Source organism: Erithacus rubecula (genome assembly GCF_903797595.1).
Source record: "Erithacus rubecula genome assembly, chromosome: 3".
Classification (NCBI taxonomy): Eukaryota; Metazoa; Chordata; class Aves; order Passeriformes; family Muscicapidae; genus Erithacus; species Erithacus rubecula.
Genome location: NC_136689.1, coordinates 122,405,843 through 122,423,503, shown reverse-complemented (window position 1 = coordinate 122,423,503; position 17,661 = coordinate 122,405,843). Strand labels below are relative to the sequence as shown.

At 35.2% G+C, this 17,661-nt stretch overlaps 1 protein-coding gene across 3 annotated transcripts in view; it reads right to left on the bottom strand.

Annotated features, from left to right (window-relative positions):
- Window positions 1-17,661, bottom strand: part of CPNE3 (copine 3) — a 28,228-nt gene that overhangs the window by 7,170 nt on the left and 3,397 nt on the right. For all 3 annotated transcript variants that reach the window (XM_079300389.1, XM_079300387.1, XM_079300388.1), the window contains 10 exons: window positions 11,812-11,951; window positions 10,868-11,047; window positions 9,646-9,720; window positions 9,147-9,218; window positions 8,222-8,305; window positions 6,549-6,638; window positions 3,152-3,250; window positions 2,100-2,186; window positions 1,467-1,526; window positions 386-519 (listed from right to left, as the gene is read on the bottom strand). In XM_079300389.1, the coding sequence (XP_079156515.1) occupies window positions 386-519; window positions 1,467-1,526; window positions 2,100-2,186; window positions 3,152-3,250; window positions 6,549-6,638; window positions 8,222-8,305; window positions 9,147-9,218; window positions 9,646-9,720; window positions 10,868-11,047; window positions 11,812-11,943 (1,013 nt within the window). In that variant the 5' untranslated portion in view covers window positions 11,944-11,951. The remainder of the gene's footprint in view (window positions 1-385; window positions 520-1,466; window positions 1,527-2,099; window positions 2,187-3,151; window positions 3,251-6,548; window positions 6,639-8,221; window positions 8,306-9,146; window positions 9,219-9,645; window positions 9,721-10,867; window positions 11,048-11,811; window positions 11,952-17,661) is intronic.

Here is a 17,661-nt window from a genome sequence, read left to right as displayed (position 1 = left end):
GTTGCCATAGTTCAGAAAGTTTAGTTATCAGTGTTGTTTTTCATGACTAAAAATGCTATTTCAGAGGCAAAATTAAATGGAAGCTCCCCACTGTATCTGTTTCTAGGACCAAAACCAGTCTTTAACACCAAATTGACAAGAATGCAAGCATTTATTTAAATCAATACTGCTCTTTCCATAATATATGAAAAACCCTGCTTGTCTGCAATAAAGACAAGACTTGCAACTATATGGTGGTATTTTAGTTCTATAACTTAGCTCAGAAGTTTCATTCTAGTATATCTGCAGGAATCTTGAACACTGGTTTAAAAAATACCACAAATATCTATAGAAATCTAAAAAAAAAAAAAAGATCCAAACAAATAAATAAAAACCTAACACTTACGTGTCATAATCCTGGATGACCATCCCGACAGACCAGATGGCTGTTAGGTATTCATTAACTCCATTAGGGCTGAGGTAATGCAGGGAGTCCGGAGAGCGAGGGTCTCCGTTGGAGCCTGTAAAATCTATCCCCACCTGTCAAATGCAGTATTTATATCTGGTTGCTCTGAAAGGTTAAATTATGCTTCTCATCTCTGGCAAAGCCAAAGTGAAAACCATGAAAAGGCAGTAAATAGGACATCTACAAATCTATCAGGCACAGTACTTGGATACAGGTTTCTTGGAACACTCTTAAAATAATGCCACTACAAAACCCTCAAAACCTGCATCTCTCCAGAAGAGCTGAAATCATCTTCATTTGAATCATAGAATGGTTTGGCTTGGAAGTGGTCTTAAAGATCACCTAGTTCCAACCCCCCTGCCATGTGCACAAGACCAGGTTGCTCAAAGCCCCAACCAACTTGGCCTTGAACACTTCCAGAGATGGGGCATTTACAGCTTCACTGAGGATGCTGTCAGGTTTTTGCTGTGTTGACTTCCAGTTATTATTCACAGCAGCTCTTCAAAATCTGGCAAATTTATTTCATTCTGTATCTTGCCACACACACCTTTCTTCTCAGAAGTACAAGTACCCAGGCTCCACAGAAGCCTAGACAGCTCTTTGACTTCAACAGGTCTTCTTTACATTAGTGATGAAGCATGCTACTAAGGTGAGGACACTATTATTTGTGCTGCATTTGGTTCACAAATGACATAACTTATGGGTTCTAATCTATATGAAGCTCTGCATGTTGCTTACAAAGAATTGTGAATTTCCCTTTGGTCTCATCCACATAACTTAGCTAGCTCCTAATGAACATAACCAGAGGTTCAGAACCTTTTGCCAAGAGTAAAGACAATGTGCTTTTTCTAAACAGACTAGAAGTGCTCTGGCAAAACAGCTTCTTGCTCCATGCTACAGAATAAAAAAAGTCAACAAGAAAAAAAATATACAATAATCAAAAAAAGTGCACAGCCAATGAATTCTATGCTTCAGATTGTTCCAAAACTCAAAAAGCATTCATACAAATGGTTTAACTTACAGTGAAATTCAGCTGACATCCACCCATGATGTAATCAAGGAACGTGCATTCCACAATGATCTAAAAATAGAGGATAGAAATTTTGGGTTTTTTTCAATGGGAAAAAGCTAAAATTATAAAATGTTATTGTAGCAACTTCTAAGGTTCCAGATTTGTTGTCTTTACCCATGAAAAGCACTTGTTTTGCCCTATAGCTATTCCACCCACCCACTGCAATGAGGATATTTGCAACATGTGTCACCCTACCCTCAGTGCATCAGAATCAAACAAAACTACACCAAAAAGACACCAAAGCAGCTCCAAAAGGACTTTCATTTATAAAATAACATATTATGACAGTTACACAATTTTACTTTGCCACAAAACAGTGAGCAGGGAAATGCAGTGGTTCAGGATGACTTCATAAACTGGTAAGCAACCTTTCTGTTCAAGAGAGAGGAAAGGGACAGGGGACAGCAGGTATGTGATTCAGCTCTCAATTTGTCCCCTCACATGAATCAGGGTCCCTTGTATATTTACTATTTCTGAAACTTTCAACATTTTAAAGTTCCTTATAGTTTGAAGATGAAGATATATGAGAGGTGTTATGTGTGAACACTTAAAACCAGAATTATACCAGAATATATTACTGACCTCACAATGCTTAACGCTCACAATGCCAGAGTTTTTATAGTTCTTTTTCTTCTGCCTTTTCTTTTCATTGATGCACTCAAACTCAACCTGCAGGAATGCAAATAAATCCAACAAAAATACTATATCATTTATAAAACAAGTTTAATAATATTTTATTTCAGAACTGACACTTTGAGCTTATATTAAAAACGCAGTTCATTTCATAATCCAGCAAAATTAAACCCAGCCTGCTCAATGCCAGCAAGAAAAAACCCCACATTCTCAAGACAGAAATCCTCTCTTACCCAAAGAGGCTATAAATCTATTTGTTTTGACAACTGTATTTCAAAACAAACAAAGAAATTCTGTATCATTCTCCTTCTGAGGATTCTGCTAACAACATATTTTTTGTAAAAACAGCAATTCAAACAAAGCATCAGTGTTTCCAGAAGCTGTGGCTTCCATTATTATTATTTTTATTATTTAGTACAAATATGGCACTCAAAATATTAGAAAAGGACAAGCATGCATTAATAAAAGGTTTGGAAATTGTTATAGTTCATAAGATCAGGAAGGGTAATATCACTTTAGAGATAAGCCACCTAATGTAGCACAGCTGCATTTTTGTGCAGTGGCACAAATACCAGTTTTTCTCAGGTTCACTAAAGTATACATAATACTTAATAAGTGCTACATTTTTAAAATAAAGGACTGAATAATACTTGAAAAAATATAAAACTTTGTCTTCTAACTGTAGTTAAATTTGTGCTGCGTTCTGTCTTTTCACAATCCAGGGGTTTTTTATTTCTGTATTTTTGTGATTAGTGACATGTTTTTGTGCTGATGGTGGGGCATTGATATACATAATAATAAAGACTGCAACTAAGACATTAATCTAAGAAAATGGACGCAAAATGCAAATGTTGTTTCAGCCTCAATTACAATAGCAATGTCAAGGTGTAGCCTAACACAACTTGGAGGTCACCTGAGGCCAGGGGACCTAGGTTTTGCTCCAGTATGAGTGAAACAGTTTACCAAGAACACAGAGGCAGCTTAGACTGTGAAACACTTACAGGTGATGACCGAGATGCTTCCTTCAGTTTTGACATTGTCGTCTGAAAACTTCCTATGAGATCATGTGACCCATCACTGTCATAGTCATAGCACTCAACCTAAAATGCAGCATTAGTGTTAGTAACAGAAATGGCCCTACAAAAACCAATAAACACTGCAACAGCAAACCTGAACATCCCTAACATTCCTGTATCTCTTATATCACAGCGTTTTTCTTGCATTGAAGTCTCAGAACTGCACAGGGTTGCACTTAAAACAGATTAAGATTGGGTAGAAGCCAATACCCTCAGTTTTGAATCTAATCTTCTACTCAAGTGAGGGACAGATGAGAATACTAAGTAGCATCAGGTCTTACATGAGTGAGTAACATCAATTATATTGAACTATGTGTTGAGAGTGATGGGGTGTTGGGAAGAGCAGGAAAACAATGAAGGGTTTTTGAATTCATCATGACTCTGAGCACCCAGCTAAAAATTTAGTAAATCAGTTATGTAAGCAATCATGAGAATTTTAGCAACACTTTTATACTACTTCATTAATCCTCAAAATAACACAGAATTTGTAAGCATATGAAGGTTCAGCCCTAAGGCTAGAAACAATATTTGAAGTTTTGTTTTGCAAGATTAGCAAATTTAAACAGTGGATCTGTTAAACGATGATCCACACTTCATGGATCAGAATGCCAACTAAAAATCACTTTTCCTATAGTGAGAGCTTAAAGATAAGCTTTATTATTTAAACAATGCACCCTATTAAGGGTGCAGCCCAATCTACCAAGGAAGGCAGGAAAGAAAAACTTTTTTTTTTTCTTTTTGAAAGCACAACAAAACTGCCTTTTTTTCTATATAAAAAGCTGGTTATTTATCTTTAAAAGCTTATGTTCATTTAATCCACTTTCTATATTTTATTTCAGTTCAGAAAAACAGACATGATAATTAACTTCATCAAATTACAGAAAACATACTAAAATAGTTTAATAATTATGATGATGAATATAAGCAATAATAAATCAAGAGTCAAGTCGGTATCCCACATTACTTGGAATCAAAATGCAAGCCTCAAGAAAAATGTTCAAAGTAGGTATGGCTAAACAGAACAGCTATTTGCATGTCCACCTTTCAAGTATAAAAATACTGTACCTTATATTCAAGAATCAGTTTATCTGATTACTTGAGTATTTCAGTTACAAATAAAAAAGCAAAACAAACAACTTTAACAGATACCTGAGATTCTGAAAAAAATTAGGTTTCTGAAAACAAACAGGAATGTTGAAGTACAAAACAAGATGTATAGATTGGGAGTTCTACTGCACAGAACATGCCTCTATCTTGCAGTTTGCATTACCACAACATTTTAAATTCACTAATAAATAAAAAAATGCATGCACATGCACAGCACCTTAAATCATGCAAGCAGCCAAAGAACCAACAGGCTAATTAATGTTCATGGCAGGTGCTATGTAAATTCTTCTGAATACTATAAATTGAGCCAATCAAACAGTCAGCCAAATGCTTCAGTAGCTGAAATTTAAAACTGAACGTTATTTCCTGACCTCCAGTAGTTCTGACACCCTGTTAGCAGAGTTAGTAGATAAATCTCCTTTTATTTCAATGATACCAAAATTTGTTTTGCTTGACATCTTTCACCCATTTAAGATGATTTTTAATATTTATTCCAGACAAGAGAGAAGCATTAAATTTTATTCCACAAATGTCCTCCTGGAAATGCAATACCAGTAAGGAACAATATGTTTTAACAGATTTTTCCCCAGCAGAACTAGGCATGCCTGATCCAGATGAAAGGCTCACACTCGTGACACAGACAAACTTCACTGACTGCAAACACAGAACATAACCATGAATCCAGAAGATAAAAGTTCAACTTGGTTTGTGCACTGCTGGGCATACACAAACTAAGCCATTAAAGAAGAGAAAAACCACTCATAGAAAAATTGCTGGTTACTTACTATGAAAAACAGCCCATTACACATGCAACCGTGTGCATATAAAAGTGTTAAAGGCATTGTTTAATCCTTCAAAAACATTCCATAATACAATTCTGCCTACATTTTAATGTTTGAAGTGATAGGTCCTGCATTTCTAAGGCATAATGAAACTGCCTGTCTGCAAGTCTATAACTAGTCCAAGTAAAGTCTATTTCCTCTGGATACAAACCTACACTTCTGGAGGTAAGATTTCAAAGAACAGACTTCATTAAAATTATGATAGAGCTGAGAATAACACTTCATAGATACATTTAGATCAATGGTCTATAGCTTTAGTATGGTTGTTTAAAGAAAAGGAGAAATAAATTTATAGTATATAGAGATACAAGAACTAAGCAGCCAATCAGGCAGTCACAGGTCTCTTTGGGGAAAAAGGAAGCAAAAAGGAATGAGATGGAAAAAAACTTGGAAGCAATAAGGGAGGAAAGTTCTGGGCTTGTAAAGTTGTTCATTAGTCTCCTCTATAAATATGTATTTAAATCCATTCTGGGTAACACCCAGATCTCTGTGGCTGTTAAGGATTTTCCAGGACTGCCTCAAGTCATATGACTAATACCCATTATATGCAAATCATGTTCTAAGTTTTCCTTCCCAGTGGAAGAACATTAAATACAGCAGTTTGCTGTGTTCGGGTTTTCAAGTTTCTTTCTCAAATGCAAAACCACCAGGTTTCTAACATCATCATAATAACTTATAAATGGCATTTTGTTTAGCTGTTTAGTTTTGGTTCCAGCCCTAAAGGGAATTACTGAAGAAAAATATTCAGAAGTTAAACATAATTTATTCAAGATAAAATTGGAAAATAGAAAACATTAAAGTTCTGGTAGAACTACCACTTCACAGGTTTCTGTTTCTGACAGAAAATTCATTTTATATGAAGAGAAAAAGTTGCTAAAACTGGTATTCACAAGCTGTATCTGACCCATAACTGTTAACTAGTATATTAAGTGTAATTTATTTTATGTGATTAAGTTACCTGTTTCACCAAAAACAAAGTAATACAAGATCCATCACATAGAGCATCTTCCAGCCCTTTAACATTCTTCTTTCACTATATAGTATCTTTAGCACCACCAGTATTGACTGATGCCATGCTAGAACTGTACAATCAAAATAAGAAACTGCACTGGACATTTCAAATATACTTGTGTTCAACTGGTGTCCCAGACTTTCAAAGACCAGACAATGCACACAATGCATCACAAATGTGCAGTACTTTATTTTTTTCCCCTAAAACATGCATGTGTATCTGTGCCTTTCAAATAAGAAACCTAATACTTTCATTAAATTTGAAGCAAAAGCCCTGCAGTAACTAGAATAACACATCTTCCCCTTGTTACATATTGTAACTTTTAATGCATTAATTTATACACACATTTAATATGCATTACCTTGATTGACTTATCCATGTCACTGTAACACAGAGAATTGAGAGAGATTTTAAAGGGCCTCCAAACAGGATTCAGATTGTTTTTAATAACCTGTTGAAAAGAAAAAGGCAGAAGACCATTGTTCACAATGGCAGAAAGTAGTCATCATAACAGGTCATACCTTCATGCCATGATTTTTGTGTGCAATGTTGCTGCCTAATGCACTCCAAATACTATAGGATACATAGGATATAAATCAAACTACTCAACATGCTGTTGTTCAAAAAGAGATGGTCTCTTTCAGCTCCATATTTTGCTATACTTCACTGTCACCTATGATATCCTTCAGCTACTGCATTGCAAAAAATTAAATTTATCATTACATAAATAAGATACTGGTTGCTTACTTTTAATAAACACACATACACATAATAAACACACATACACACACATATAAAGGCATGAGTTCCCAAAAATGTGTGGAAAAATATTACATTGAAATTTCTGAACACATAAGTGCTCCAGAGATTACAATTCACTCCTATGTACTACTTATTCTGAAATGTCCTTTATGGAAATGTGCCTTCAAGAAATTCATGGTGTAGTTAAGTAAAAAACAGTGCATGAGTATAAAAGGCCTCTCAAGCTGAACACTAAAGTGTTACTTACAAATAATACTGAAAGATCTTCAAAATTTGTCAACTGTTATCCTAAATATACCCAATATACCAAATAATGATCTTAAAAAAGTATAAGAAACTACACATAACAAGCACACTTAATTAATAACACCTAACAATAGTAATATTTTCAACACTGTAGGAGTACTCAGAAAGAAATCTCTCTTGAAAATGAAATTAACAAAATCAGTTGTCAGAAAAAGAGGTTTTTAGAACCTATAATCCACCAGACATTTCTAGGCTGAAACAACAAATTCCGAATTCGTTACTGAAGTTGATGACTGAAATCATCATAGAAAAGATGCATCTTAAGCAGAAGAACCACCTCATGAGAGAAACAGTATGTCTGACATAAAGGATTTATAGTCCTTCCATACTTCAAAATGTCACCACTTCCAATGGGCACAGCACCTCAGCTGTAAGTGGGCCCTGAGCTGCCACTGCAGTGAGACATTTTGAAATTACTCTTAGCCTGTCAGTTGCTGTCACAGGACCCCTAAGCCTCCTCCTGGGTGAAAGGCTGCTGCTGAGGCACATTTTCCCTCACTCTGCATTCTCCTTGGTTTGCCCTTGCTATGCAAGCGTTCAGCATCATTGTTTTCATTAGTGAAGGGTACAGCCAGGTGACACTTTCCTAAGAATAGCAGAGTCAGGAATGCCCAAGTCCTGCCCCAGCACTGCATAGAACTGAGCAAATGTCCCTGTGTGAGTATGCAGCTCTTTTCCAAAATATTTGTTTTCTCCTAGACTGCTGGAAGTTAAAGAAAGAAAGAAAAAAAAAAAATTTTAAAAAAAGTTTTCTTTCCAAATAGAATGGCATGTATTAAAATCAGCATAAAGAGAATAAGGCAGATTTCCCAGAGAAGCCAGTGGAAGAGATTATGCAATTTCCAACTAGTCTGCAGGTCAACTCCAGGCCAGCCATTCCTCTTGTAAGGCATTGTACCTCTAGTTGGTGTCACACTGGAAACTGAATAACCTTAACCTCTTTGTTGCTAACTGAAAATATCCTACCTCTGTTCTGTGAACCATCACCCAGTTTCCATCTCCAGTCTGTTTGTGGAATTCCAGATAAGGATCAGACTTTCCAAAAAAATCCTGTATTTAAATAAATGCAATTATCTCAGAACAGCCTGTAGTGTGAATACCATTAAATTCTAGTTAACACACACTTAGATTAACAAAATGTAAGTTAAGGGAACAAAAGCTTTAGATGATGAAATGCAAGTCTGATTATATCATCACCTGTGAAAAAGAAAGAAGGGAATGTCCTTCAATTTAGGAGAAAAATGTCCACATATAAAATACCTGACAGTTCAAGCAGAGTATTTATACCAGTATTACAATGGATAGAAAGGAAACTAAGGATTTCCTCCAGTTCAAAGAAAGCATCATTAAATCAAACGGTAAAAAAAAAAAAATCTATTATTTTTCTGATTTTGTTTTTAAGTCTCTATAGCCAGTCCTATATCCAACATAACTAATTCATACACAGGTACACTTTCCACCATTTATTTCAGAGAAGTAATGGGCAAATATTTATACAGCCATTGAAACCAAAGTATATACCAAAACTCCCTTTTATGTATGAATAAATGTAAGGATTTACATTTAAATGGGAACATGTTGCTCATGGACTACACCTGAAATGCATTTTTATCTTACTTAAAAATACATTACAATTAATTTCAAAACAGTCAATGAAGTTACTCTGCAGCAATCTTACATCAATTTCTTTTTTAAGAAAAAAGATCTTAAAATCTTAAAATATAAAAAAAATATTAAAAATCTTTAAAAATATTAAAATCTTAAGATTAAAAGAAATATCTTAATATATTTTATTTTTAAGCAACAAAGAGAATGAATACTCAAATGTTTCACACTTTGACAAGAGTCTGATTTTATGACTTCATCAAAGAAACAGCAATCACTTAAATACCTTATTGTCCAGTTTCCTTGCTTCTAATTCAAATACAACCACCCTGTTATCCTTTACTTCTTCTGCTGTAATCTAAGTAGGCAAACAAAATACTTGGTTTTTATTCAGGAACTACAGAGTTTTCTCATACTCACAGCATTCCTATAGCCATTATAAAAAGTCCCCATGTTTTCCCACAAATGATGCATTAAAAGATGGGGGGGGGGGGGGGTAGAAGGAGATGTACTATTTGATTTGACATTGGGATTCCATTGCATCAATTTACCACAGACGATGGCACTGTCAAAGATATGCCCCAAACAATAGCCTATTGCATGCCCTAATGGTGTATGCAACAGGACTTACAATACAGAAGGATTTGGATGACAGAGCTATTGGAGCAAAAAAATATGCTTTACATCACTACAGAATACACTCACTGCATTCAAGCAGAATAGAAATAAAACCCAGAAACAATTAAGGATGAACTCTGAAGACATTTATTTCTTAATTGTCTTACCGTAATGCTTCCTTTTCCAGCAGGTTTGCCATTTTTAAGCACTAATGGTTTTGTTACAGTCCTGCTAGAAACTATCTGCAAGACAAAATTTGAATATTAAGCATTATTAATACAATTTAATATATTTACAAAGGAATTAAATGAGTCATTTAGTAATTTCTCCTTTTTTGTGAGGACAACAACATTACATTTACTTCTCATAACTTTCTGTAAATAAATAGGGAATTTTTTATTCACTTCAAAATTTTTATATATATATATATATATATGCAGATGAAAACATGCACAGCTTCAGAAATAATAGGAATTAAAAGATAATACCTCAGGTTCCAATTTCAAATTGTTCTTTAAGTTTTCCATACATATCTTTAAAATGCATGCCAGGCATATTTCATAAACAGATTCAGCTAACAGATTTATAAACACAATGTGTGTCAGTAAAAAAAAAATGATCAGGTTTCTCTGCACAGTTTCCAGCTGATTTTATTTTAACCTATTCAGGCAATGCTTGCTCAGAAGTGTGTCTATTCATTAGACAGGTCCTTCTTTAGCTTAAGAATAAATGATTAATTTCAATTGATATTAAATTTCAATTCACAATGCCTCTATCCTTATATTGCATTTAAAATAAAAATACTTAAGACACAGGGCAGGAAAAAATCCCAAGACAGCTCTTCTGAGAAGTGCCTTTGAAGGACCTATTCAAAAGAACAAGTTAAAAAGAAGCTGCCCCATTGTGATAGCATCAGCAGCAGAATATAAGTGGAAAATAGCAGCAAATCTACAGCTGGCAGAAGCAGAATCATTGTTTGCATGGAGTGGAAAGCAGATTACAAGGATAACATAGCCCTTGTGAACACTCACATGCTGTTCTACAATGATTCTCTTTTTTGGGTAGCATAAAATAAGAAATTTGAGTATTAGAAGAAATAAATTGCAATTACTACAACTTTGTGCTCATTGACAGTCCTCTTACTTTTAGACAGCAATCCAAAAGTCATCATCCTAGTAGAGCACATTGCAGGGCATCATCTCAAGACCTTTTGCAAATAAAATGTAGATACACTGAACTGAAGTTTGAAAACATAACTGAAGGGCATCCTATTCAACTTAAGACATCCTATTCAACTCCAACTACAAAAGAACATAGTGACAAATTCAAAATAAAAGTGGCTAATGATTTCCAGTAACTTAATTCTAAGGGAAATATCTGCATGCTTACCTGTCCCAGCGTACATTCAAATTCTCCTAAGAAGTCATCATCACTTAGATCATAAGTTTTGTTATCAATGTCATATATTCCAAATTTAAGTTTCTGAACAAGCTCAAAATAATAATCAATTAAGAATTTCTTGGCAAACCTTGGGTTCAAAGAATTCTTAACTCTTTCTGTGCGATCAACCTGAAATTAGAAAGATTCCACTTTATCTAGTATTTCACAAACTAAACAAACAAGCAAATCAAATACCATATTATTACATATATTCAAAAGTTCTTAAAGTACAAAAGAGTTCCAATAAACCTTTCATCAAATAGAAATTATATTATATTATATATTATAGCATATTATATATTATATATTAATTATATTATATATTGTATATTATATTGTATATTATAGTATATATTATAGTGTATATTATATTAAATTATATTATATCATATTATATCTATCATATTTATATTTCAAAATCCACTGCTCTAAGTTAGGATGATTGACCTATTTTTCATCACTACCTCTAAGGTGGGACCTACTCCTGCACACAGAAGACAACATAAATCCTGTATTGTCAAATTCAGGATGTAGATCTGAGTTTTGGAGTACTATATTTATAAAGCACATTTAACGCACTTAGAAGCTTCTGTTGGTCCACACATGGCTGGGGAACAGTGCTAAAATCAGATAGTGTTAAGTATTTAATAGCAAATGATTATGAGTATACTGTCCCATGTAACTGTTTGTTGTGGTTTGACATAGCTTGGTTTTTAGATAAGGGAAAAATGCGAACCCACTACACCATTAGAGATATAATCTAACAAAAACTATTCAAAAGTGCTGGTACAAAATTAAAATATTTTAATGAAACCATACGTTAAAGTATTTTAAAAGGTCCAACAAGGCAGAATGTGATTTTAGCAGGTTTTGTGAGAAGCATCAGGCTGTACCTCATACCACTGCTGGCCACTTGAGTTTTGGAGAAGCACACACAGAGGGTCTGACTTGGAGCCAACATCTTTATCCAAGAGATTGGTGCAAGAAATTGTGAGCTCCACCTTTGTCACACACTGTGCCGCCATTGGTTACACTAGAAAGCAGCAACAAAAAACAGCATTAAAATGGACTAAAAAGCAAACAGTATGATTGTCACAATTCATTAACTCTCTAATTGATACAAGAAGTGTTAGCTTGTCAAAAGTGATGATTTGAAGCTACAAATGCAAATTTTACCATTTATGATGCACCAATTATTACTGCCACACTCTTGTCTTTTCCCCACAGGTATAAAAATAAACTTCTAAATCGGCACATAAAAAACAAGATCAGGTTTCTGAGAACACTTAAGGAACCAAATGAAAAATGGGATACATCTCAAAGAAGGCACAGTGATTTTAATTGCTGCCAATAAAACTTCACAAGCTTTAAATGAAATCCAAAAGCCCACATCTTATAATGTAGATATTGTTAATTCCATGAATAAGGAAAATACATTATATTACATACTCTTCTATCAAACCTTTGTAACAAAATGCTGAAACAATAGCATGGCAGATTATACAAAAGCCATTTAAGCAGGTAGACCGGTGATCTTGCTTTAGTAAAGCTACAATAACACATACATATTTTAATAAGAAGAATAAACACTTTGAAGTCAAGTAATAACTGCTCTTTCTGAAGATCTAGTTTTAAAAAAAGAATAACTGAAAGCATCCTTACATTTTCTCTTTAAGTACCTCCATCATTGTCCACTGGACAATGTTCACTAAGACCAGCAGATATTATAAACCTGCAGAAACAACTTGATTATCAGTTATGAATCCCACACTGGCATAACATGCATTTGCAAACCCAAGAAGATCTGAGCACCAGATTATTTTATATATATATAAAAACATCTCCATAATTATACACTTCAAGGATAGTTAATAATATCCAACAACTTTTGAGGAAGTAAACCTCTATAGTACAATCGTCCTTGACTCAGAGACTAAAATTTCCAAATCTTTCCAGAAGCAGCCTACCTTGGAAGCTCCCAAGCCTCTTTAGTTTCAGGTTGGCTTCCTCTCCAATAAACCCACAGTCTATACCAAGTATCCCTCTGGATTAACTTATCTTAAAAGTGCATGAGACACCAAAGAGAACAAGGCAGAAGGAAAGGCATCTGCTTCTATCTGGTCAGCTCACTAGCAACATATGCATTCACATTTGAATATGAAACTATGCTTAACCCAAGCCAGTTCTCTTCCTTTTACTGTATTCATAAGACTTGTCATGAAAATGAATGATTTTTTTTAGAGGCAAAAAAGGGAAAGGAACATGGAAAAGACAAGGAACAAACTGAAAAGAGGAGAAAGAAAACACTGTTTCTGAGGCTTCTTGTATTCCACCAGGGCATAATTCACATGCCTCACCTCCATTTTTCTATCTCAGTGATGGACTTTTTGGAGACCGAGTACATACCTATAAAAAAAACACTCAAACATCCATGCACATAGTTTAAGAAGATTTCCTAGAAATCCTCATGCACCTCCCAAATGCCTAAATGTGATTTCTTCTTTGAGTATCTTTTTGTTCCCGTGACTTTATAAAGTTTAATTCATTGTCCTTGTGGGGAAATGAGTGAAGGTCTAAGTATTAAAATAGTTTTTAAACTAATAGTTTTTAGGCTTAGAAAGCCTATCTCCTAAAAGCAGTCTGCCCTTTTTTCCTTGCCCTTTTTTGCTTTTACACTGGTATTTTCCATTCCTTTTTGCTTTCCTGGCTGCCAGATCAAGCTCATTAACAATCAGTACCTTTCCCACAGAATCCAGTGCATACCGGTACACGACTCCTTAATGACAGTTTCCAAAGAAACAACTTTCTGCTGACAAAATGATGCTCTACCTCCCACTGATGCTGCAACAGCAAGTAGAAAGGGTTTGCATGAAACTCAAAAGCATTTAAACTTGAATTGAGATGCATTTTCAAACCAGTCAAAATTTTCTTGCTTCAACTGTCTGAAACTCCTCATTATTTAGAGTCCTTGAAAGCACCCATTTCTTTCATTAAGGTCATTTTTCCAAAATCACTAAATAGATAAATAGGTAAATAGATAGCATCCAGTCAACCTAAAAATATGGTAAGCTTTTTCCTCTTTTTGTCTGTGTATGTACTCACACTTCTTGTACATTTCAAGTACCTTCTCACATGAACACATCCATTTTGTTACTTTCTCTCATCCTCCATGCCCCCAACTCTCCCACTATGCATCTAATGCAGAAAATGAGCAGATTGAATGCTGTGCAAAAACATCCTTTAGCATAGAAAAGGTAAGAATAAAAAGGCTGATTCCCTTCCCTGAAATGCAAATGCTCAGTTGAGATGAACAACTGTGTCCATATCAGATAAAAGACAACTTGTAGCAAGAACATGCATTTATTTGAGTGGAGGACACTCAAAATTGACATCAAGAGCAAAACTTCACAAACTACAAGATGGTCCTTTATTCTTTATCTTTTTCCAGTTTTGAAAAATCCAAGATGAAAAACAATGTAAGGTATTTTTCTCAGAAGTTTTGAGAATATTAGGAATCTATTTTTGCATAATGGGTTGAAGAAGTCTGTAATACTAATACATTTCAAGAAATAATTTTGCTAGTTTACTCAAAAAATATGTTTCTCCGTTAGACTGGTATCTTTTACTGCAAATTGTTATACTGATATTCAGTAACATTATAAACATTAAAAGTTAGTGAAATACTTATTAGCAAGAAAAAGTCATGTCTCATTAATCCAAAGCAATATTTAAGGTAGCGAAACTTAGTAAATAAACAAGAGATACTTTTTTTTACAACACTGCACACCTTACAGAATTTACAGGGCACATGTGCTTCACATGTGTGAAGTCGGGAGTCTTTCAAACAGCACTACCTGCTGGAGCTCTGCTCAAGCTGCACAAATCCTCCTCATTCCAAATGCATGCATGAAAGAACTACTCCAGCCCCACCCAATTCTGCACACCTCTAAAAGCCCGTGTTAGCTGAAAAGTTCCCACAGTTTGAGAGGTGGATGATAGGGTTTCTAAAGATGATAAACATCCTCAAGGATCAGTCACTGACAGGTAAGCAAGCAACCTCTTCTTGAGGACTTGATGCAATACAGAGTCTGGCAAATTGCAGTCTTTTCAGGATGGTGAAAATAAATCATGGCTGCACTAATGCATTTCCTCTTGAAATACCATTCCACAATATATCTACTAGGCAAATCAAATGTAAAATATTCTAGATACATGACCAGATTACTTGAACATTTGGAATTCTGGAATACCTTTACATGGACAGATTATATTGTTCAGGCTGTGATAGGGTAAGTGTGGACTGCCAGTAAGTCACACCACATAACAAGAGATTTACTTGGTGTTATTGAAGTAGCTGTGCTTCACATTGGTCATATTTAATTAAAACTTTTGCTTTTCTCAAGCTATCAACTTGCCCTCCATGTAAGGTATCATAAAGGGAGGCAAAGCACACTAGAATGTGTGTAGGTGATAACTCAGTAATCCTTTTTATTGAAACAGCGTTTATGATTGCAGAAGTACATTAGGCTTTAAAAAAATATTTGGACAGGAAAAGACTGAAGATTATTGTATATAATGTACATCTGAACTGCAGTGATGTACAGTCACAAGGGATCCTCTGCCATGTCTAGGCTGCTCAAGAGCATGATTAGGTCAACTAAGAACACAACAAGTCTTTCTGTTTGAGCTGCAATTATCAAAGGAAAAATCTAAGTCAAGGACTAGTCTTGTCTTGCGGTTTTATAGATCAGAATGTTCTTTGAACTCCAGTGATGATTCTAATGAAGATAAGTGGTAAACATCAAAGAACTGAGTCACTGTCTGTTTTCCAAAAGAAACTGCAAACATGGCATTCTACCTGGAAAGGAACAGATCTATTATCAGAAAGATCTAACAGTGCAGTTAGGAACTGCTAATCTGTAGCAATCCTCTCCGTGCTGCATTGTCAGAGGACAGTATTGGCATGGCCAGATAACCTTGCAGAGCATTACAATGACATGTTCCCAATTATAGATGCATCCAGTCAGACAAGCAGAAATACCCAACTAAGAGACAAAAGGACTAATGAAGTGGATTTGGCATCACTGTCTTTAGTCACAAGTCTCTAACCTGTTCTGATGGAAATTACTGCTGACATTGAACATTTCCTAGCTCCTGTAAGTTGCTAATGGTAATAGACCAAAAATCCACAATTTTTAGATATCTCAGGGCCCAAATGAATGCAGAAAGGCCACAAGAAGCTTGCAAAAAAAGTCTACTCCTGATCAGCTAATCTTATTGCCAGAATGGTACACTTAAGCACTTTATGTCAGCTGTGTGCCAGACTGAAAAAGGCAGAAAATGTCATGTCTGCTGCAAGAAGCTGACAATGAAATAATGACAAATGGATGCTTCTTCCCACTGATAGGGCAGGTAGCAACACAATTTCTAGTGATCTTGGGCTACATGTAAATATATATTTTTTTTAAATCTCAAGGTAATCCTTCAGTTCCCAAGGAAACAGACCACCCCACAGGAAACAGACATTTCATACAAGGTTACAAAAACTAAGACTGTTTCCTAACCTCATTTCATCACTGCATTTGAAAAAAAATCCCCAAAAGACAGCTTCTCTGAAAATCCTACCTCCAAATTGGAATTCTGGCTCCTCTTTTCATTTTGTTTACGAGCAATACAGCTGGAAAAATCCTTTAGCTGATGTGCTGGCAAGCTAAATACCAGAAGCAGCTTGAGTCACTCTGTATTTGAAGCACAACACAAAAGCTCTATCTTTCTTGGAGAGTAGGAAGTCTCTGCAGAGGGGTCAGGCTGGATCAATGGGCCAAGGCCAGTTTTACAAGGTTCACTAACACCAAGTACTGCATCCTGCACTTGGGTCACAATAACCCCATGCAGCACCATTGCCTTGGGAAAGACTGGCTGAAAATCTGCCCAGTGGAAAAAGACTCGGGAGTGCTGGTCAACAGCTGGCTGAACACAAACCAGTGTGTGTCCAGATAGCCAAGAAGCCCAAAGGTATCCTAGCTTGTAGCAAACCAAGAGTGGCCAGTCTGACACGGGCTGTGATTGTCCCACTTGGCACAAATCACAGTGATAGCTCAAAGGCTGGACTTGATGATCTTGGAGGTCTTTTTCAACCTAAATGACTCCATGAGTGTCATATACACTATTTAGTAGGCAGGAAATAATTAGAGCATTCTGAACTAAACAAGTAAGATTAGGCTGATAAAAACCCTAATGGCCACACCGTTCATTTTACTGAGGATTACACCAATCAAAAACAAAAGCTAATATTTAAGAACTCTGAGGTATATGCACACATGAGATTAGAAGCATAGTTTTCTGTATGGGAAATGAATCATCTATTTATACAAGATTTATGATACTCTATTGGATTGGTAGCACACTGGTATAACAAGACAGGTAACTATATGCAGGTTGTTTCCATATCTAAAAATCTATCACTAAGTTACATTGTCAATGTACTTGTTCAGAATTCTTTTTTTTTCTTTTTAAATCTAGTATACAGAAAATATTATTTTGATTTCTAGGACACCTGTTCACAAAATTACTTCAAAACAGTTCTCTCTAAATATCCTGCTGCTATTTATTTGGGCATTTTTTAATTCTGTATATCTGTGTTTATCCATTAGGCACATCTTTAATGCTTGGTTCTACCCAGGATCTTCCTTACACAAACAGTATTTTAGGTGATGTTTTCATTCAAGTGAGCTAAACTATAA